We start from the raw sequence: 23,747 nt of genomic DNA on the forward strand, positions 1-23,747 counted from the left end.
CGCTTAACCTGGAAGCTGCGGATGGAACTTTGTTGCCGCTCGTGAGAGTCGGGCATTAGCGGGAGTCGACACCGCGGGTGGGATTCGGTGGATGATAATCGCAGAACGGTAACGATATTATACCGAGTGAGATCGGACCGAGTTGATCTCGTGTGCGTGCACGCGTGCACGCGTGCGTGCGTGCGTGCGTGCGTGCGTGCGTGCGTGCGTGCGTGCGTGCATTTGTTCGTGCGCCCGCACGGAAGACGAAATCGTAATCTTAATCGTCCTCGTGACGGGCAACAGGTTCTCTCACGCTCGCGATTCAATCGTACCGCCTCTTTGGACATCCAGCGCGCGCGAGAGGGTCGACTCCCTCCCCCCCCCTCTCCCTTTCCTTATACGAGGATCGTATACGGTAAGAACAGGCTCGTTACGTCACTCATCCATCTACTTCCTCTTGCGCGACCTCGGCTATTGATTTATCGGCGCGAGAAGGCACATTCGATTTCTTCTATCGTAGAGAGAACGACGTGCACGCGGGTCGTTTCTCTGATTAAACGTATGCATTGTGCATCGATCGATGGCTGATGGACAGAGGGAGAGAAAGACAGAACGGTGTCGCCTTACGCAAGCTCGATTGAAAGTCGCGGGAGCATAAGCTGATCAATCGACATCGATGACCGAGCCAATCACTCAGGGTCGACAGATCCCCGAAGGTTTCCGACTTCGGAGACGAGGAGAGGAGGTCGATCTCGATTCTCCTCGCTCGTTAACTACCGATGGGATCTGACCTAAAACACCGCGTGTCAGAGATATAATTTCAATATTTCTCCAATAGATCTTCGAATCTTGAATTTTGTGAGTACAATCGATTACATAGGATTCAACATTGTAACAATAATATGATGCTTTTTTTAATACTTCGAAAATTAATTATATATTTCATTTTTTGCAACTTTAATTAATTTTCAATTTTTTAAAAGAATTAATTCAGAGACTTGCTTATTGCACAGAAATAGATATTTATACTTTATGTATGTGTGTGTGTTACATTTCACTAACGTCGCTATCGTAAATTATGCGAGCATTTTGGCACCGATACTAATTACTATACCCGATATTAATCAAAGTGCGTCAACTGCGGTAGATTTGTATTAGTGACATAGTTTCCATTTTCAGTAAATAACGAATCGATTTGATTATGGCTGATAAATTTTTCTTGAGAACAAAATACAAATTTTCCTTCGAACAAAATTAATTAAAAATTATAAACATTAAAATACTGCTTAAATATAGAACATTCTGTACGATACTTTATTTAAACGGGCGTTCAAACGGAGACTTCTTTCGCCGATCGATAAGATCGGATTCCTTTCTTGTTTGAATAATATGAAAAATCGAGATAGATAAATGGAAGGAATAAGAGGAACTGTTGGATATATACCGGGTGGACTCGGGAGGAGGGGGGAACCGCATAGACACAGTGAAAGGATAAGGGGAGGGAGGGGACGAAGACGCATCATCGGTGGAGTGAGTTAGAGCTGGCGGGCAACGCTATGCATACCGTCACACCCTGCGACACGCTCCAAATTTGAAATTTAAATTTGGTACCTCTCACGGGACCACGTTGTACACCAGTTACGCACACATATATACATATACACACGCACAGCGACACGCATACGATAGAAGGATCCATGCATGTTCACGAATGCGTATACAGGTTGCTTCAAAATATAATCTTAATATTTCTTACTGAAAATGTTGTCTAATTAAATGGTTTAACATTGAAAATTTAGGGATCAATAAAAAGAAAACAAATAGAAATATAAAATTTGATGCTTTATTTAACTAAAAATTTGTTTTAATAAAATATATATTTTAATAGAATAGTTTTCATTTAATAGAATTTTTGACAAACAACATATATTTCACGTTGGACATTATGAAAAAAATATAGCATCTAATAAAACTTTCCTCAAGAAAAAATTCTCAATATTAGTGCAGGATATAGTGTAAATGTTAAAGTTTTCTGGGACGTCCTGTGCAACCTGAGCGAATCTGAATATTTGCAAGAGTAAGATAGAGTGAAACGAAAGTAAGAAAGAGAGAGAGGAAGTATATCGTCGTTTTCACCGACCTGCCCGTTAAGTCGTTTCCGCTCGTCGGTGAACACACGCAGGAATAGTAATTCGAGACAGGCCCTGCGTCGTGTCCTTTCACCTCCCGCGTTTGCCCTCCTCCCTCTCCTCCTTCTTCCCGCGACTGGTAAAGTTGTCTCGAGTCATGTATGATTGTCTTGTCTGCTTGTCGCTGTCGATCCACGATTGCGTTGAATTCGAATGAAAGGGCGCTCTTTTAGAGGAAGCTTATTTTTCAGATGTCGACCAAAAATCTGAACGGACTTTTTCACGAATCTCGATCGTTGCACGTTAAACACGGTTATTTTGTTCTCAAGGAAATAATTTCATACAAAAAAAAACTGTAGACTCAATTGAATGATACTTAATAAAATGATTTATAAATGATTAATAATTCACGATCTCATGTATGATATTTATTGAAAAACGGATGCAAATGATTTAAAAAAAAAAACATTTATTAATCACCTTCTCAGCCTCTCTATAATGTTGCATTCTATTTTTTTTAATATAATGCAAAATTATCCGATGTTGAACTGTTATTAGACGACGATATTCCATTACGATAAACTTACATGGTATCATATAGTAACCACAGAATATTCTGCAAAATAACAGTTATATTGCTGGCATTGGCCGCGAGATGAGCGCCGCGACATCATTTTCTCTTCCTGCTCGTTTAGCTGCAAACTTTTACCGAATACGCGTAATCGCATTTTCCTCGGTTACGGTCGATCCAAGCCGCGAGAGAGGAGCACATCCGTTCGTTGAATGTAATTTCTCTCGTTCTTGCTTCTCTTCTCTTCCCGACATTCCACGACGCACACGCCGCGAGTGGTTCGCGTTACGTGACACGTGTCCGACGAACGGAGGCGCATAATGCACGTGTCGCACGCATGATGCGTGGCGGCTGCACCGATCGTCTCGTACCGGCGGACACAACTGTACTTTCTCTTTTCTTGTCGATGATTGCATCGGAGATGATGCGGCAGACCGGCATGAAATCCTTGAATTGTACCATTACGCGATTACTTTTTTCCTCACAAAGATAGCATATGTGATATGTTAATTTTATGATGTAGCAGTTTATTAATGGGAGAAAGTCATACGAAATGTATATTAGTCTTAAAATAAACCCTCTAGAAGAATCTAAAGATCTAAAATATTTAAATTAAGACATATTGAAATATAAGTCACATGGCAAGAAAAAATGTGACACAAAAAGACAGATGTATATATAGAATTTATTTTAAAAATTCTCTAAAGTTATTTTTTTTTGTATTTTATATATGCTTTTTAACACAAATTTAAACTAAATTTTTTTTAAGATACAAACAAATTTTTTTAAGTTACAAAAAATAAGCTTGTTTTTTTTCCAGAAATAAACCATAAATATATATATATATATATATATATATATATATATATTTATGTTATATAGTATATGAAATATACAGAAATACATCTTATATATACATTATCTTATATATATGTTTATTCGTATATACTATTATCTCAAAGACGTTTAACATAAAGCAATAAAAAAAGGTTTAAATTCGACTCACTCAAAATATGAAAATATTTGGCATATCTTCTCTTATCGTTGAAAATATATACGAATAAAATAACTTTTATCACAATGAAAACATTCGCTTACGTCTCGGAGACTCAAGAAACGTAAACATTATTTATTTAGAACGAATCAACCATACAAGGTTACCGATCGCTAGAATGGGTGGGGGACTTTGATGCGTAAAACGGCTTATTGTTAAATCAGTTGGTTATCAACTTTCGACTAATACGAAACTTAGTAGAGGCTGAAACTAGTATCACTGCAATCAAGAATAATACTATGAAAGGTATTGCATTATATATATATTATAGCACACATAAATATTTGTGTTTAACATATCATCATTTTATTCTATTAAATTTTTGACAAGGAAGATTAATTCCAAATTTACCGTTAAAATTGGATAAAAGAAGCGTAAGGAATTTTTTTACAGTAAATAAGCAACTCATTTGCGGTTCTCTAATAGCCGTCTTAACGATACAGTTGAATAGTTGCTAAAACATTCTAGTAATCAATTGAAATTGTTTCCGTATTCATTGAAATTATTATTGGATACTTTAGTGCGCCTCTTTCCGCGGTCATCTATAGTAGAGAGAAGCTATAGTTATCTATTATCCCGGAATTACCTTACATATAACTGGTACAGCGCATCTGATAGCCATGCACGTTATATACATATATAGATTGACAATAGCCACGCTCAGAGTAACTCGATACGTAGTTTCTAGAGACACGACTTTTTCTTACGTGGCTCAAGTTTGTTCGCGTCGCTTCGGAATATCAAATCGACTCGAGGAGACTTTGTTATCCCGTAATTCATTTTATATCTCTTTGTATATCCGACCGGCGGGAGATAAATATCTCGGGACGAAAGTATAAATAGTGTCGTTTAAAATGCAAATTTGAAGAAACGCGATTATCAAGCCGCGAATTGAATCTGGCGGATATTCGGCGAGAGTAAATCTCATCTCGACGCCGACGAATAATCCTGAGGTCAATCCGCTAAGGCTTTCCGCGAAGTTTATTAGGAGTGATAGAAGATGGAGAAGGGGGAGGGAACTCTCGCGCAGATCTTCCTTCGCGAATTCGGTTGTGCAGGCGCGTGCCTATATATCCAAAGTTCTTCACGAAAGCACTCGAATTAGACCGGCACGCTTGCATTGCAAACTCTACTACGAGATACTCTTCACAATGAGACGGCTTAGAGGGCAACTGATCCTACGGCTTAAAATGGAGTATCCCCTCGCGATACCGATGCTCGTCCTTATCAAATACTCGCATTCCAGAATGTACATATCCCGTAAAGCCTTTTCGCCTTTGCGAAAGACTGACTGACCTTTTTGACGGGCGTGAAATTTTGGTGCACATTTATCTCTTTATTTAGAATGCATTTCTCTCTTCATTTACATAAAAATAAAAATTATCGCAATAACACTGTAGATGAAAGAGATATTTCATTTTGCAGCTTGAATTAAAGTTGTCTAAAAATTTAAATCTCTGTTGCGCTATATTTCACAAAATTTTATCTCAAATTAATCTCGAAATATTTTTTTATTTCTATGTTTTTATACAATATTTTTTTAAAATACATCACTCATATCCTACTACGTATCGATCTGCAGCGAGATAATCGCAATTCGTACAAGTGCCTCTGTCGACACGTTCGATGACGGGATAGAAGATCGATGAGAGGCGAGGAAATAGAACCATGAGGAGAAGTGGGGAGAAGGAAAAAAAGACGGATAAAAAGATCGGATAGATTTTACAGCGCACAGTTTTCACCTTTGAGATTCCACCCGGTATCAGAATGGATGGATAGGTGGGCGTGTTGCATCCATATCGGCTGGAGCGCTTTAGCCTAGAAATTCAAGGATCTTGTTGGGGCGGCAACGCGGCCAGCTGGGCTCGATATTCGGACAAATATCGCGAAATGGATGAAAACGCAGAGGGGGGGCGAAATAACGACAGAGAGAAAAAGAGAAGGAGCACGAAATGGCACGATGAGGGGAACGCAGGAAGAAAGGAAGGAAGAACGGGCGAGTGCCATAGCTGAAGAAGGAAAAAGCACAAGAGATACAAAGAATGCGAGGTGAAAAGAAGAAAGAGGAATGGATGAAGAAGAGAGGAATGCGCTGAGCGCGTAGAAGAGAGGCGAGAAGAGCAGGAACGGATCGACGAAACGAAGAGGCAGAGAAGAGACTCGAGGGTTGGTAGCAGCCCAGACCCGGTCGATACGACTACTATCATCAACATCACAGTCGCCACCTCTACCACGACACGATACAGGACACGACGCGCAACCTGGTCCCCTAACGTGTATGCACCCGATACGCAATGAGATCTTTTCGTTTCTTTTTTCCGACCCTCTGTGCCTGCCTCCCTATCTCCCTCGCCCTTCGCCTCCCGATATTTTTTTCACCCCTCGCAATGCGCTCTCAACGATCCGCCATTTTGAGAGGTGGCTTGCTCCCATTTCCCTTCGACTTCCTCACAATAACTTCGACGCACTTGTTGTCTTTATCAAGTTCAGCTCAGTCTGAATACAGTATTAATTTTGCGTCATATTGCGTTATATAATATTTACGGCGTGTATTTATTATTATATTTACGAGAGATATGATACGATTGCATGGTAAAGTTAAAAGGATTACACGTTATAAAAGTAGATAAAAATATAAAAAGAGGGAGGAACTTTTAATACATTTTCTTTAAAAATTAAATTTATTAATTTTAATTTATTAATTTATCTAGAAAAAAAGAAGAAAATATATTATTATGATAGATGTATATAATACACAAATTACGATGATTGCATACTTTAAATTGCATTTTATTTCTCATTGCAGTTGTTCTCTTGGACACGACGACGGAGGAGAAACTGGACTGGACGAGATATCCGTTCGGGCCTCAAGCTAGCACTCCTGGCGTAAGTACATTGAATTTTTTATTGCTCATTAATACATAGAAGAGGCACCAAGATTCCTTCCTGTATTTACCGAAACATTTTTACTTTTTTCAATATGAAGAAGGGAGAAACTATTTCGTTGAGATATTCTCGATCTTTCAAACGATGAAAATATCAAGAATTCAAAAGTAAGTCGGGATTCGCGCCCTTCTTCGACGTAAGGATGAAACAATTTCTTAAATATCGCGAATTTTCTTGGAAATATTCGACGTGCCGGCAGCAACACGGGAAAATTCCCGTCGACGCAAGAATTTCGCTTGCTCGCGCGCGCGCGGGGCATCCTTTTCCACGAGGCCAAAGAAAAATATTAAAAATGTCTCATAAATTAATACTCCCTCGCGTAAAGTGCGTTCGCTGTTCAAGAATGGCCTTCGAAGCTCCTTCTCCTCCGGCGATTACAACAAAGGGAAGAAAGAATGGCCCTAAACGGGAAAAAAATTCCAAGACTTCTCGATATTTTCTTCTCCCGGTTGCTTTTTTTTTTCCTCGCGGAGGAGAAATCTTTTTTGATTCAACCGGCCAGGTTCCGGGGGTACCAAAAGCACTTTATAGTCTCGGTGCGCGCATACATGGGCCCCCGCTGGTCGATGCGTTCTCTCGGCGCCATGTTTGTTTTTCAGTTGTTAAGCGCGCAGCGGGTCTCCAGACAGGTTTAAATCAGCCTCCACTTCTCTCTCTCCCTCTCCTTCTCTCTCTCTCTCTCTTTCTCATCTTCTACATTCCTTCTCTCTTCCTCTCTCTGCCGATTCTTTTCCTCCCGGCATCTCCCGCCTCCTTCCCACCATCCGTTCCTCCTGCGCGCTTCTCGAGCGAACCGCATATACACTGTTCGGTCCATGAGTCAGTCCGACCGGGTAACAAATTGCTTTTTGTTTGAACGGACAAATTAGTGATACGGCCACGCCGGCTCGGCAGAGATGCCGGTCGAAAGAGGGAGAAAGGGGGACACACGCGGTGTTTATTTAAATATCGTAGGCACCGAGAGTGCAGTTTCGCGCAAAGGGGACATCCTCCTCCTTGACCCCACGTGGGTGTCGGTCGAATATCTCGCGTTCGCCTCGATCACGAAGATAAACTGACGGCTTCGATCTTTTTGGCAACTCGTTGGATCCCTCGAAACTCATCGTTATTTTCATTATACTTTTATTACCTTTCTTCTTTATTTAACGTTTATTTTTATTTAATACATTAGTAGTATTTATACCTAATTATATGTATTATATAACACATATATAATTAGGTATAAACACTAGTAGTGTATTAAGTAGCATATTAAAAAGCAGTCTTTTTGGGAAAGATGTAAAAAATTCTCAATTATCAATATAATTATCTTGATTACAAGATGTCAAAAATCTTTCATATAGTTATAATGATACGTAGTTAGTATAAAATTTTATTTTTTTAAATTATATATTAAAAATTAATTATTAAAAATCTTTTATGAAACAATCGAGCACAAAGGAAATAGCACGTGTTGCGTGCATTGCGTACTCGTCCTCCTTTTTTTATGCTCCTTTTTCTCGAAGAGTCGATCGTTAGTGTCGCGGCGCTAATCGGCCACCGTAACGCTCTGTTTGAAAAGGTTCTTTGAGGCTCCTGTTGATTTTTCTGGGTGCTAAACGTTCAACGCGCGCCTCCCTCCGAACCGAAGAGGGATGGATACGAGCCGACGAACCATACACGGGAGTCTGACTTTTTTTGATTTTTTTTTTATTTCTGGAATGACCCGAAAAAGAGCGTTCTCGCTGCATGCCTCGGTCCCCTGAACCATACGAGTTCACTTTGCACCTCCCATTCCATCTAGTCCGTTGGAAGTGCTATGTCCAAATACGCGTCCTCGTTCTCTCTTTCTCTTTCTTTGTCCCTCTTTCGAGGATTCTCAAACGCACGTGCTCCTCGTAAAAAAAACGACCGCGATATTAGTTACACCTACGAGTCTTTAAAGTTCCTCTCGAAAGCCAAAGGTCGTCTGTTCCCCGCCGCATTTTTAACGCTAACATAAGTGTTACCGTCCGTACAATTCCATGTGATCGCCTATTGACATTGTGAACGTCTTGGTCAAATTGGACAAATAAAACTCAAGCAGACTCAAGCGCAGACAACTATCACATTTAGCGTTAGAATACGAGACAAAGTTTCACATGGAATATCATTTTTTTTTTCTCCACTACTTTTATCGACAATTTCATATATTTAATCGGCACAAAAATTCGTTTGAAATTCCACCTCTCGTGAATCATTTTTCGTGAATCCACTGGCAACAAAAATTGAATAAATTTTCAGTTGCTCGGATCGAGAAATTCACACGTCTTTTGACGTCCTTGCCGTACGAAGAATGCGTCAAAGTACGCTTGAGCCAAAGTGGAGAATCCTCTTAATTAGACTAGTTCAGGTTGATCCGCTTTCCCGGGTCGACCCTTTTCGAAGGAAGTTGAGCTATCCGAAAGCAAGATCGATAAAAACGAGAGTGTTTTCACGGCTCGTTCTTGCCCCACGACCTAATCAGTTATCTTGGACAGGGATTAGCGTGCCTTCTCACGCACACCATTAGCTTCGATCATATATGACGGGAAATTTATTATCGAGATTGAATAATTTATCTGGGAAGACGTAGGTCTAATTAGCCGAAAGTTACTATATTAATAAATAGTAGGGTGATATTTTTGCAAACAGAGAAGATTGTAAAGATACTTCTAATTAAACATACAAGCTACTTAGGAAAAAACGATGATGTTCTTTAATTTCATTTTCAATTCTCGTTCCACTAATGTATCGTTTAATAAATATTCAAATATTTCATAATTCTTAATTAAGCGAGAGAGGAAAAAGGACGGAGGGTTACGAGCTCATCTATATCTTAATTAAAAAAACATAATCATGTATAATAGCGGTACTTTGTGGATGCTCTTACGTCATTTTAATCACTCTTCTCAGTTGGCATTAATATCCCACGATAAATACGCCGTGGTCTTTAATGCTGATAGCAGGGCGGTTATTAATATACAAGCAAACGGAATTAGCTCGGAAGTATTTGAACAAGCCAGCGGTGGGGGGGATATGGCAGGGCGAGTGTGGATCCGGAGAGTGAAAAGATACTTTGATGCTAGCGCTGGAGGCGAGGGTCAAAACTCGCATAAAGGATCGAAGATACACTATGCGTTCTCTCTCTCTTTCTCCTTCCGCTCGTTGTATTACATATTCTATCTTGTGCCCTCGACCTTAGTGCGATGACTTTCGATGAAAGATGCGAGAAAACGTCACTGGAATTAATTAAGCGTCCCTTTGGCCTGTAGCTTTGAATTGATTTAAATTTCGTTTCAGATTCTTAACTTAACGTTTAATAAGAATCAACGAGAGAATTAGAATTTTGATATTTGAAAACTATACGTGAAACGTTCTACTCTTTTTCTCCATTACTTCTATTAATTTCCAAAAAATACATGAAACTCGAATTTATCTCATCGAGATATATCAGTAAATGGGATCTTAAAAATAGAGAAAGGGAGGAATTCGAAAACTTTCTTTAGAAATTCCTAGCTACTTGAGAAAGAGGATGGTGTTCTTTGATTTCATTCTCGCTTCATTTCAAGCTAATTTTCATACTTAAGAAGTCATAATCCGATCATGACCGTCGAAATGAAGAAGTTTCGTTCGCCCTTTAGAAACATGGACTTGCATTTGCGCTAAAGTTCGATGAAGCCAAACGATTCGCGAGAGGAGAAACACTCTCCGGTCCAGTTATTTTCGCAACGAACGACACATTTCGGATATCCCGGGTATTTTCGCGAAGGGATGAAATCGTCCAGTCGGATTTTCTCCAATAACGACTCTGAAATCGGATAGATTTTCCTCTCGCGTTTCGTCGAATTTATTCTATGAATAGGGAAAACGTCGGGATACGATGCGATCGCGCGCGCTTAATGGGAAGGCGAGAAACACACAGGGGCCATTGGTCCATTGAGAGTAACGGGGTCCCTTCCTTCCACGAGCGTCCATCGATAGTTGGAAGGCGAATGCTACATAGTGATTCTCTGCTGGGAGATCTCGCTGTCCTTTCCCGTAAAAATTTATCGTCATCCTACTGAGAGTCGAGCTCCATTTCCTAACGCCACGATCGATTGTAAGGAAGGGAGGGGGAGGGAGAGGAGTGAGGACTGACGTTTAGAAAGTCTAATAAACAATGACGGGACAATTTTAGGGAAATAATGGTATGTGTGTGTAATACTTTTATGCTTTCGTGTCTCGTTAAAAGTAAATTATTGAATGCCCGATGCACGGGCCCGAGGGCGTGTACAAGTATCCGGATTTCCGAGGATATTGAGGAAAAATCTAGTAATAGGTTTCAAATAGATGCACCGGGAGATTTATTTTCAAGAAAATAAAAAGAGCCGAGATAGTATTAATTTCGGGCTTAATTCCCGACGATTTTTCGATTCTTAATCGGTTATATATAACTCGGAAATCTATTTGAAATTAATGACTATGTCTAAAATATCACCTAGGATTTTGAATGTTTATTGAATTGTACGCAGGTCGTTATTTATACGTATAATACTATATGTAATCATAAAACTTGTAATTACAAATACGTGATATATATGTATGAATAATGATTTTTTTTTTATATAATGCGAGTCAGTAAATCTCGCAATTGTATCTTCACGAAACAACAATGAAATCGCAACAAAGATTGATCCTCAAATCCTTTTATGAACGGCTTTTTGAAAAAAATGTCCTCCCGCCATTCGCTTTCGTTGAATGCTTATGGTAGCCAAGTTCATCTTACGACTGATGAAACATGGCTGATCGCGGTCGCAGTTCCGACGAAAAGACCTGCTTGCCTCGGTTCGCACGTGGCACTCAGACTTCTATCTGACCGTTTCATCTTGCGCTTCCTTCATCTTCATCTATCCTCGTCTTTCACCCCTTCTCGTCTCACTCCCCAGTAGCCTTCTCTCCCTAGTTCTTCTTTTATCTCTCCTCTTACTGTCCCTTATACTACCAGCTCCCTCTTCTCGTTATTTTTTTTTTCTTCTCTCTCTCTCTCTCTCTCTCATTGTGACTGCGGTTCTTTAACCGCTCCCGTATCTTCATCTAAATGCGCTCCCCGAATGCAAAATTCGCGTAGTGATATGTGACTCGAGTAATCGTGTCTTTTTCTGAACACTCGTCTCGTCTTCTGGAAATCTCCTTCCCGGAATGCGATATAACGCCCGCGGGAACATAATCGCCGCCAATGAGAACATAATGGACGCGCAATGCAATTTTCTGTGGCTCTAAGTTAGCATTTTCTGCTTAACTTAATATCAGATACAAAGATTCATAGGCATATTTACAAGATTACGACGCACATATGCATACATATATATTTATTTATTTTTATTTATTTATTTATTTATTTTAATACTTATATTTTTTAACAACACGTGCAAAGAAGGAAGAGACGCGTAAGCATGTTGCACAGTATTTTACGTGGACGCAGCTACGAATATTTTACGACGTCGAGTGGCAATAATAAATATCAAGTTACTTTCAGGCCATATCTGGAATAGACTCTAACTGACTATTAGCTAAATATTTATTAGCTAGATAAGCACCTGATTTATTCCCCCTTCCCTCGATCGAAGCTTGTTATGAAAGCCCATCGACCGCGCCTCATCAACATTGACCCGTCGTCAAGTATTTAAAAAAACATCTTCATCTTCTGCCGGTGGCACGATTATCGAAGAAATTAACCGCACATGGGATTGATTATTTAAGACCGTCTTATCCGTGACGCGGATTCCTAAGTCTTCCGCTTAACCATGATATCTGATGACGATTAAGGAGGAAGTAGAGTTCCTCTGCCGTTGTTCGTCACTCGCAATCTTATCATCCCGAATGGAAATTTGAGACTTGTCATTCATATTCCGCCCCCCAGATCGTGTCTCTCACGAAGCTATGCATGTTTGTAGCGTCGATTTCGGCAATCGAGACGCTCGATTTCGCGTAATGTAATCACATTTCCGTTTCTTCCGAGTAAACGTGACTCGATATTTCCTTTCACCTCGTCATTCGCTATCGCACGAACGATAAAACCGCCGACTGTACGATATGAGATGATCTCGAACGCCGCTCTTTGATGAATCACGTCGAGTTTTATCGATAAGAGGTTCTTCTAAAATCAATAAGCGTTCATTGAAAAAATATGATTAAAATATAATTTTTCAATAAGTTTTTTTTTTCTAAATTTAGATATTTCATATTTTTTATCACTTTATATTTTTTATATATTATCAGTGATATTTTGCACACTTTATCATCCTCTCATTTATGCGTCTGGAATGCGAAATGTTATACGTCACATATCAATGCGATGTAAAAGGAGAAATATATCTTTGATACTTAAAGCGATTGGCCTTGTTTAACGGCGGGATATCGAACGGTCGGAATAACGCGCGAGAAATAGTAAAACTCGTTCTCACGGAAACGTGTCGGCGAGTTCTCAAATTGCAAAACTGCCGCGCACCGCCTCTCGTAAAGTGTCACTGGGGCCGCGCGCACCGGGAATACGCCGTATAATCAAAGAACCTTCTTTGCATGCATGCGAAACTCGCGTTGAACAAAAAGTATCGATTACAGAGATTTTTCATTGAACTTTCGCGGCGCGAAAATAAATCGTCTGCCCTTTTTAATTGCACCTTTCTCTCAAAGCACATTTTGTCAAAGATACAATAATGGTAGATTTCTGTTTTTCACGTCTGTCAATTCTGAAAACGATCTCAGGAAAAGCCCTCAATCGATACAATAGATCTGCAGCATTTGCATTTTATATGGAAATGTAATTTACTTGTATAAGAGACAAATTATAAATATGAAAATATGTATAATTCATTTATTAGGTATTAAAGTTGTCATGTTGTCATATATTTAAACAAGATAAATATAGTTCTTGAATGTTTTAAAAGAAAAAGAGAGAGATGATATAAAGAGTGAATACATTTTTTTACATTATAAATAAATATAAATTATATTAGAAAAGATGAATTTATTTTTATCCGGTTTAAGGTCTATTTACACATATCCATGACGTATCAGTATCGTATCCGTTTAGTTCCGTGATTTTTCGTCAGTATCAGTGATGATAAATATCGTTCTTTTGTTTTTAGATGGGCATGTGTGTGTGTGTGTGTGTGTTGTGTGTTTACACATGTCCGACGCAGTATCGTATTCGGATCGTTCAGTTTCAGTTCAGTATCCGCATAGTAATATTGTGTTTATTGCAAACGATATTTTTGCTTTTTCACGGATACATTACGACGGTCAGTAAATTTATTTATAGAGTATTTGATGCCAGCAGATCACTTGGATCAAATCGTGGATTTATGCTTAATATAATATTTTATTTGCATTCAAATCCACATCTTGACTTAAAAAAAGTAATTTGCTTGACATGGAAAAATCTTTATAAGCTTATACCTATATTTATACAGACATTTTTAGGCTTGTAAAAATGAATGATGAACAACTTATTGAATTAGTGCGTCAATATCCCATCAATGAACCATCTTGAAAATCACTGAGTTCAAACTGATCAAACTATACGGATATATGTGAATAATCACTGATACATTACGGATGTTACTGACACGACACTGATACTCACATGTCACGGATATGTGTAAATAGACCTTTATTCGTTTTGTTGACTATTTACATTACATAGTTTAAGAGAATTTACTTTCGTTTAACGTAGAATCGTTAAATTGAAGTGACGTGCCAGTCGTAAAGTCAAGTTCCTTCGCGAAACGATCATTAATTCATTTCTGAATTAATTATTAAAAGATTCGCTGAACAAGACTCTCATTTACGTAGAAACTTTCTTATAGCTAGTAAACGTCGGCTTATCTATTAAAAATTAATCAGGACAATTCTGAATATGGACAGTCGCTTTTTAAAGTGTACTCGTCCGCAACAAATTTGCCGTCAGTACGAAAGAGAGATAATAATCGTCCAGCATGACTTTAATTAGGAAGAACCGGCCAAAGTACAAAAGGGAGGAAGAAGCGAGACGTGACGCGAAGTGCGTAATAAACTTCACGTGCGTACGACTTCCCAAACCAGGCACGTTTTTCACGTTCGTTAAATTCTGCGTACTAATTATACGGAAGCCAATCCAATCATTTGCCTTTGCCGGCTACTCTCACCGGCGGCTCTCATCCTCCGTAGGGCCGAGGGCGATTTATCCGGGACCTCGCAGAAAATCGCGAGCCTTCGGGAATCCGCCTCGTAAATTTCTTCGTGTACACGTGCGAAACGGGATCGAGCACTTTTCTCGACGTTGACTAAAAAAGCGGCGTCGACGCACAAAGGGTTTAACCACATACGAGGTATAATAAAAAGCTTCACGTCGCTATAAGTGTACGGTAAAAGTAAGTTATTTAAAGTCTTATACTGTTTACATTGTAATTCCATTCGCGTTATATTCGATCGGCAAGAAAACGCGATAAATTTCTGTGCTTTAACTGATTCGATAATCATGGTCTCTCAAACTGCCGCGCAATTGATAAAAGATCAGAATCCAGAATGCGATTTCGCGATTTAGTAGTAGGTGCGAAACTACAAGATAAATCTCATTCTCTACACATTGAGTACGCGATACTTGGGCATTCTCCGATAACGCGAACGCGAATTTTATCGGAGACATAGACCGGGGGGGGGGGGGAAAGGAGGGATGGAATTTTCGTTATCTTCGTCGCCATGCCGAACGGTCAGAAAATGTCTGGAATTCCGTTTTCGCTTTCGCCGATGTCGCCTCTCCTCCTCCCACCCGGCGAATCTCGGAGACAGTCGATTGACCTCGCGCGGGTATGCGCGCGGAACGAAATTAATGCTAATCCCTCGGAATTAATCCCACGAGCCGAATGATTGAATGGAGGTTGGATTATTCTGGTACGCGCCATCGGTCACACGAGTCGCGCAGCGAGCCGTTTCCACGGGATTAATCACCCCCGGTGCGCTTCTTTTCCGCCACGATCGTAGGGCTTTTTTTTCCACATTTTATGACCTCGGGTGGATTACTATCGACTTTTTCGAAAGCGCGTCACCATGCGCTTTGACAAATAATGCATGATTTTTCCCGGCGAAGCCGCCCGCGGGGCATTTCACAGGGTTTTTTTCAGAGTTTTGCAAGAGCTGACAAATGTCAATCGACACCATCGATTCTTTATATAACGCGAGATTAACGGCAGCTCGATTATAACACTCACGATAACCTGTTATACGAAAACAGATAATTAAATCCTTTGTCATAACAAATAAACAAACAAATAAATCTATATTTAGTATAAAAAAATACCACAGAATTGCAGTATAATTTCATTATAAAGATTATAAAATTTTCGTAAAATGTCAATTAAAAAGAATCTGATTTAAGGGAAATCAAAATATATATCCGCTTTTTAATCACATTCCCAACTTTAAAGATATCAATTTGCTAAAATTTTTATTCTGCGTATTTAATTATCGCATGCCACGCAATACAGGCCGGAGTTATTGTAAATCATGTTAAATTTCTGATAAAGGGCGACGACTGAATTGGGCACGGTGAGATTAAGTCGCATTAATGAATCGCGCGACCCTCGTAATCTTGATACTTTATAATATCCTTTGTTCCCATAACGGGAGATTGTCTTATCTACTAACCACGCGGATGATTCGGATGATTTACACTGATACACGCGCAAGTTCTCGCGGTATTATTTATTTATCGAGTGACATTGACCCATGCGATGATCGTCATCGCGCTCGTTCGTTGGATCATCACCGCCGATCTTCGGCATCTGGATGACCGATCTCTCTCTTTCTCTCTCCCTCTCGCGTATCGGGTGACTGTGCAAGTTAAAAAAAAGTCGTCCCTCTTTCATCCTTACCTCTGTCGTATCCCTCGACATTAACGATACGACGGGAGAACGAAACAGACGAATGATCGTTTATTAGAACTGATAGCGTTTTAACTGGCTGAAATATTTCAGGCGAGCGAGCCGACATGAAGAAAATGCCGAGAACGAGGGAGGGGAACGAGAAAAGATCTATAGCTCAGCCAGTCTGAACCATATGCGTGTCTCCATATTCTTGCCTGCGTGTGTGTGTGTGTGTGTGTGTAGCGTGCGTGTCCGTGGATACGAACGCGAAGCGTGTGGGTCTGAATTCCGTCCGATTAAGATTTAATTTTTAAATCACGGCCGTTCGCCCTGCGAATCTACATGATTGCCGAGACACGTGCCATCCTGCGAAACGTGATTGTGCTTCGTTTGCCATTCTCTACGACCGCAATATCTATCCAGCGGTGTTTATTCCTGCAGGGGTGAGATTTCGCGACAGATGGCCGAAGCCTCGACGAGACGATTTGTCGATACGGTTCAGCGATTACATTCGATCGGGCAAATGATTCGTTTTCTGTCGAACAAATATTTGCAACCACAAAGTATATAACGATTCCCGCGTGCAATTTTTACTCGAAGATGTCAAAGCGTCGTATTTACAACGAGACGATTATCATTAAGTGTGCGATACGCACACAATTGAAAACAGTCAAACGTTTTCTATGGAAGAGTAATGATCTGTTTTGCACCAAGAATTCGCTGTCTCATTTTGAACAAAGTTCTTTGAAAAAAAAATCCGAAAATTCTGAAATCATTACACATCGTTAATGGATCGATTCCTCGAGCATTTTCGTAGACAAATGCTGACCTAGCCCAAGTGGTCACAAACCCGGACCGACGACATAATAACCGAACAGTTCCTGGGAACCACGCAAGCGCGGCATTATGTACGCGTGTCAATCTCCATTGTCGGGCGCCTTCCGTTTTCATGAGGCTTAATAAAAGCCTCGTCCAACGGCGAGAACTGTATACAGACCGTCTTGTGTAAATATTGATTTTCGGTGTTATCGCCGCTGAAATTGAGCGACCAGAATTTTGGGCGTTTGATACTGTCATTGAGCTGTCATGTCGCGCTTACGATATGACAAATATCGTGTCTATAAAATCGCTTTGCGATTATTACGTCAACGCGACTAGTCATGAAATAATCTAATCCATTTCGCTCGGTTCTCTTTCATTTTAAAGCGAAACAATTATATTTAAATTTTATATATATATATATATATATATATATTGAAGCAGAGGCACGAGACACAAATATTCTAGGAAAATATAGAAAACATAAGTAATAAAATATTATCCTCCATTTATGCTTATTTTGAATCTGTAGAGAGAGCCTATAGAATATTCTTGTCTTCTGTCATCTAAATGTTTCATCGCTGAGCAGTGACAAAAATCAGAGCTTCCTCGATTTCTCGAGTTTAACTTTCAAGTCGTGGACTGGCCACGAACAGTTCGCATCATATTCGAGAAACGTGGTTGCTCTCTCAACAGACACGGCGCGTTTGGGCCGAAAAGTAGTTTCTAGGAATTAAAATCATAAAGACGGCGACTACGGTGAATACGAAATCTGCGGCTCTCCATCTGTTTCTCAGGCGAAGAAGCGGCAAATGCAGTCGCAGGTAGTCTGTCCGCGTCGCATCAGCGGCATAAATCCAGCCTTATGGTGCCCCGTTTTTTTTTCCTGACGGATCTCGATGAATTCACGATGAATTAATGGAACCGCGAGCGAAATACGGTAAGAGGAAGAGGTCAACTGTCGGTGCTCACGACCGAGTTTCGGCCGTGGAAAGGTCAAACGCGGACCGAGATGCACGGGACCTCGCCACGTCCGTCGCTGCATTTTACGACATCAATTGTACGTGAGCCAGGTTGCGGACTCTACTTGCACAGTCGATGTCGCGTTTGGCGTACGTCGACGGCGTACATGCATTCTTTACCACGCGTTCGTATGTCGTCTTTATCGATCTGCCCTGCATTAAACAAGTGTGCGACGATGCTCTCAGACACTTGGTTTATTCGCTCGCTAAATCCGTGGTCGTACGCGAAGAAAAGAGAAGTTTAAAGGTATTGATTATTACGTGATAAATAAATAAGATAGATAAATGATAAAAGTACACATAGACTTATATCTATTTATACAGATGAAATCTATAGAATTTGCGACGGAAATTAAAACACCGGGATTTTTAGTGTAGTTTCAAGCCCTTTTGTGGCCGCAAAAAGGATGGACAAAAAAGCTTTCAAAGCACAGGAAAGAATGCGAAAAACCGACAGTGCCTTTTCAAACGCGTCGTGCCTACCGACGAGATATCTATTAGGATGGCAAAGCCTCTCCTAATGCATCTGTACGTTTCCCATTACGATTCGGTGCGCGTTGGGTTAAACTAACGAGACCGGGCGACCGGGGAAGCGAGGGTTGGAGAGGATTGGAGAGGGTTGGTTTCGCAACGGGGCGATCGGAGGAAGAGGACACAGAGAGGCCGCCGGGTGGTAAGAAGGAGCATGATGGGGCGAGAGATAATTTGGAAATGACAAGGAGAGAGAAAGGAGCATGGATAAAGCGAGGACGAAAACCAGAGAAAGAGAGATGGAAGGAACAAAGAGAGAAAGAGAAAGAGAGAGACGGAGACTGAAGAGAGTGCCATGGTTGAGTTTCCATCTCGATTGGCGCGGGTTTCCATGACGACCGGTACGTGACCACGTTGCCCATGGGGAAAACAGCGGAAAGAAAGGGGTGGAAGCTGGGGGGAAAGGGGATTATACGACAAGGGCACGAAAGTAGTGTCATGGGCGCAGCGAACGGTGCGCGTCTTCGTCTCCCTTTCATCGACTCGTGTGTGCGGGGAGGATGACGAATAAATGGATATAAAGGTGCGAGGTAGAGAGAAGGAACGGTTAAAGCATTCGCGTGAGCTCACGTGCGAGCGGTGGCTCCTTGGAAAACTTTCGAGTCAGCGCAAAGTCCGCTAGTCGAGCGGAACGGATCGTCGCCGAGTTGCCGCAATTGAATTCGTAATTGTCGCCGAGACGGTGTTGCTTTGAAATCGACGGGATCGATTGTATATTCTTTCCGCTCATCTAATAACCTTGGTATGGATTATTATCATAATAAAAATACTCCAATCATATTGAAATAATCGGAGAATTTACTTACAAATGTTACTATTGCTATTAATTAATATCATTATAATTCTTATACGTGCTAATAATTGACGCCATTATATTCGTTACAACTCTAGAGTCAAAGTGTTCTTAATTACCTTACGATGTTTTACAATGTAATAAAGCGTAACTTTTCTCTTTTACAAAGTTAAACAACCCGCGAATGAAAGCCTTTCGGAATAATCGTTGACGAAGCGATATTTAGCGCGACGCGCAAGAGAGGAAGCGTAACGATTCGAGCGGATCGAAACATAGCCGACCGACCCCTCGAATCTCTCTCTTCACACGGCGGTGGTGGATTGCCAATTTGTCGGAGGGTCGAGCGGCAGGATTCGCATCGCGCACTTCTCGCTACCCCCTCAAAGGACCTCCAACACGAGAACTCTGCGCGACTACATCTCGAGCTCTCGGTATGCCGCTCGTGCACTTGCGCGAGACGAAAATCCACACGCACGCATGCACGCACGCACGCACGCACGCAGGATCGATGATTCATCTCGGGGAGCTGGCATCGCCCCGAAATAAGGAGCCGACCGACCGAGAGCGGCGGCAGAGATAGAGAGAGAAAGGGAGAGAAAAGTAGCGCTCTAGACCAGCTTTTCTTCCTTCGGTGCGAGACGCGCATACCAAGCGTTCTTTGGTAGCCGAGGGTCGTGCGGAGGAAGCGGAGAATAGAAGTGACAGTCGGAGCGAAAGTCAATTTGGAAAAGCCTGACTGAGCGTACCGAAAAGAGGGACAGGGAGGTGCGAGCATAGAAAGAGTCGAGACGGACGTCGGGAACGCCGATCGACCTTTCCTTCTTTCGCCTCCCGTCGTTCTCGATCCTTCACCATTTCCCGACGTTTCGTACCGACACACGTATCGGATCCTTCCCTGTCCGGAGAAAGCTATTCTACGTCAGCTTGTTGCGCCCGAAAGCGAGATCTAATTCTAAATTCTCGCGAAAAGAGAGGAAGCGAATTTGAAATTACATTGCGATGAAATATAACAGAATTCACGAATGTTGGGAAAAGGACTTGTCCACTCTTATTAAGAAATTTTATATACTTGTTGGTCGCGATATAATTCTTTCCCATTATATTCATCTCGAATACATTAAAATAATCTTTTTTATAATCGCGAAATTTTTAATGCAATTATTTTTATGCAACACAATATTTTGAAAATAGAAAATAATTACACAAGGATTACTAATTGTAAACATTTCAAATTATTGCTAACGCATCCGATTTCCAACACGGTTGAGTTCAAACTTTGGATGTGTAATCATCCTATGTACACCAAATAGTCCGTAAGCGCATCAATGAAGCAGCAATCTTTCCAAGTATAGTTGAACGAAACGATACTCGTGTATCGAATCGTTCCGAGTACATATTATCGGACCTGATATCAACCTCAGCGAATATCTCTACTTACGGTGTATACCTTGCCTCCACTGCTGACCTCGAAACTCTGTACTATATTCGCCCGCTGCGTTTCTCGAGTAAGAAGTTTGCGTTGTACGCTGTATCGGTTACAAAGAACCAAGTCCATCTAGACTGGAGATATATCTCGATCGGTATCGCGATAGGTGTTCGTTTATAGACCGAGCCAAGACCGGGAGAAAGAGAGAGAGAGAGAGAGAAAGATATCTTAAGGAGATCGTGTTTAACGACCTTTTAGAAGCGACCGGTCGGCCGGTGGTTACCGCGCCCGGATACCGTCCTACCTGTAAGCACGCGCAACGAGAGTAACACACAGGGTTAAGCGTGTACCCCCGGTTACATCGTATCTCGCGGTGGTCCAGCCGGCACCGCGAAGCCCGGGTAAGATTGGATCAGCGAGTATCGATCATGCATCGAGATGAGACCTGGGCCGGAGCTCTCTCCGCTCCATTCGAGTACTAATGGAAAGACTGGTATTCATGTGAACGGCCTTCGGTGCCTCTGCAGGCCGTTGCCTCCGCATTCGTTCCTCCTTCTCTTTCTCTTCCTACCTTGCTTCTCCTTTTCTCTCTTTGTCTCTCTCTCTCTCAATTTCTTTATCTCCTTCTCGCGCATGCTTCTTCTTGTTCTTATCGCACTCTGCCTCTCTCTCTTTGCACACACAGCACTCCGTCTCTCTTTCGCGCACACTCTCTGTCTCTTCCTGTCTCTACTACTTTCAGATCCGTATATCCGTCATCCGGACCGCGTCGTTAGACGAGACTCTGTTTATTGACGCGAGTCCTCGAGTGGCTCCTTGCTCCTCGTTTCCTCCTCGATGCCTTGGTACTGTTCAGCGTGTGCAATATATACAAGCCTGTCCGTGTAACTCATAGTGTGTCAAGATGTATGTGTGTGTGTGTGTGTGTGTGTGTGTTCGCAGCTTAATGCGCTTTCATCTGAAATCTCGACGATGCCACACGCGTCTTTCCACGAGAATTTCGTACCGCGGGATCAGAGATAATGGACTCGAGGGAAAGCAACGGAATATATCGACGGTACAAAATGAAGGGTAGGCGAGAAGAAACGACGGTGAAATTCGAGTCTTCGTAGGCTTGTTTCTAATTTTATTAAAGTTGGCCGAACTTTCCCGCGAAACATAGCCGTTGAAATGTCACAGCGGAGAAAAGTACAGGATAAGGGATGAATCGGACGGATTAACGACAGACGGACCTAAACGATTTTCCTAGAACGCACGTCAATGTCTCAACTTCTTTGTTTTACACGTAATAATAATAAAAATGATAACGATTTGTTAGTAACTCATCATAATCATTTTTCATTAGCTTTTTATCCACAAAAATAATTGTGTGAAATTTTTTAGAGGTTTTTTTTGACAAATATATTATGAATCAAATTAATTAAGATTGATTAATAATCTATGAGCCTTATCGCCATTAATATATATATATATTCTTATTTTTTCAATATTTATAAGTAATTTATAAGTAATTTATAGAGGGACAATAATGTTTTTTTAATGAAATAAAATAGTAATTTAAATCTTCCATCGTTATTGTTGGAAAAATATACAACTATCTTATTTTCGTGAAATTTCTTATTTAACTTGAGATATTTACTTAAAAAACTTAGAGATGTGTGTGAAAGAAAGTGCATAAAAAAATCTAAAATATTTTCATTTTACAATATTAAATTCTACAAGTGCAAAACACACAATCCAAGTAACAGTCTAAAACATAAAAAAAGAGAATTCTTCTCTTTTTCAAGCAATAAATATATATTTTGAAAAATCATCGGGATTCATCCGGGATCATCGTTTGCCGATAATTATTCGTGATGCGGCGAGCGGGTGCATTCGGATCACATCCTCGACCGGCGTGTTCCGCGCGCATGGAACGAATTTATGTACATGTATGTGCGGCGCGGCTTTGGCGTGAATGCACTAAAGGGTCAGAGAGAGAGAGAGAGAGAGAGGGAGAGGGAGAGAGAACGACAGTCCGTTGCGCGCCGCGCTCCCTATCACGAGGAGTAATTGACTATATAATGGATTCCTGCGACTGCGATACGTCAAACTGACAGGTCCAGGGGCGCGCATCGAGAGTCTCTGCCGCTCGACGCGCGCGACCGGGTCCTTCGATATTAAACCTAACCCCTGGGCGAGAGAGTGTGGTGGACCCTCCAGCTAATTCGTGACGATTTTATAAAGCTGTGCCGCTTCCTCCATCTTTTAACCCGGGGTGAAGCGGGGATCGTTCGAATTAGCATCAAACTATGCTAGTCCATTGGCGAGATGATAGGAAAAATTGCATCCGACGTGCGGATTATATATTGATTCTGATTAATAGTCGCGAGATAGAGTGCAACAAAATTAATACCGAGCAATGATAAAAAAATATTTATCTCCATAAATCATATAAGTTACATTGAAAAATTAAATTGCGTGTACGATATTCCAGAACAGAAACAAATCGACGCGATGATGATTTCATAATATTTGGAAAAGTAGCATCTATATCCTATATGAAACAAAGCATGTGACGCTTGAATTGTTGCCGTTTTTCCGCGATGCCGAT

At 41.0% G+C, this 23,747-nt stretch overlaps 1 protein-coding gene across 20 annotated transcripts in view; it reads left to right on the forward strand.

Annotated features, from left to right (window-relative positions):
- Positions 1-23,747, forward strand: part of LOC105259214 (ephrin type-B receptor 1-B) — an 89,687-nt gene that overhangs the window by 46,001 nt on the left and 19,939 nt on the right. For all 20 annotated transcript variants that reach the window (XM_011271026.3, XM_025415515.1, XM_025415514.1 and 17 more), the window contains exon 3: positions 6,543-6,622. In XM_011271026.3, the coding sequence (XP_011269328.1) occupies positions 6,543-6,622 (80 nt within the window). The remainder of the gene's footprint in view (positions 1-6,542; positions 6,623-23,747) is intronic.

This window comes from Camponotus floridanus, unplaced genomic scaffold, assembly GCF_003227725.1.
Source record: "Camponotus floridanus strain SB8 unplaced genomic scaffold, Cflo_v7.5 scaffold121, whole genome shotgun sequence".
Classification (NCBI taxonomy): Eukaryota; Metazoa; Arthropoda; class Insecta; order Hymenoptera; family Formicidae; genus Camponotus; species Camponotus floridanus.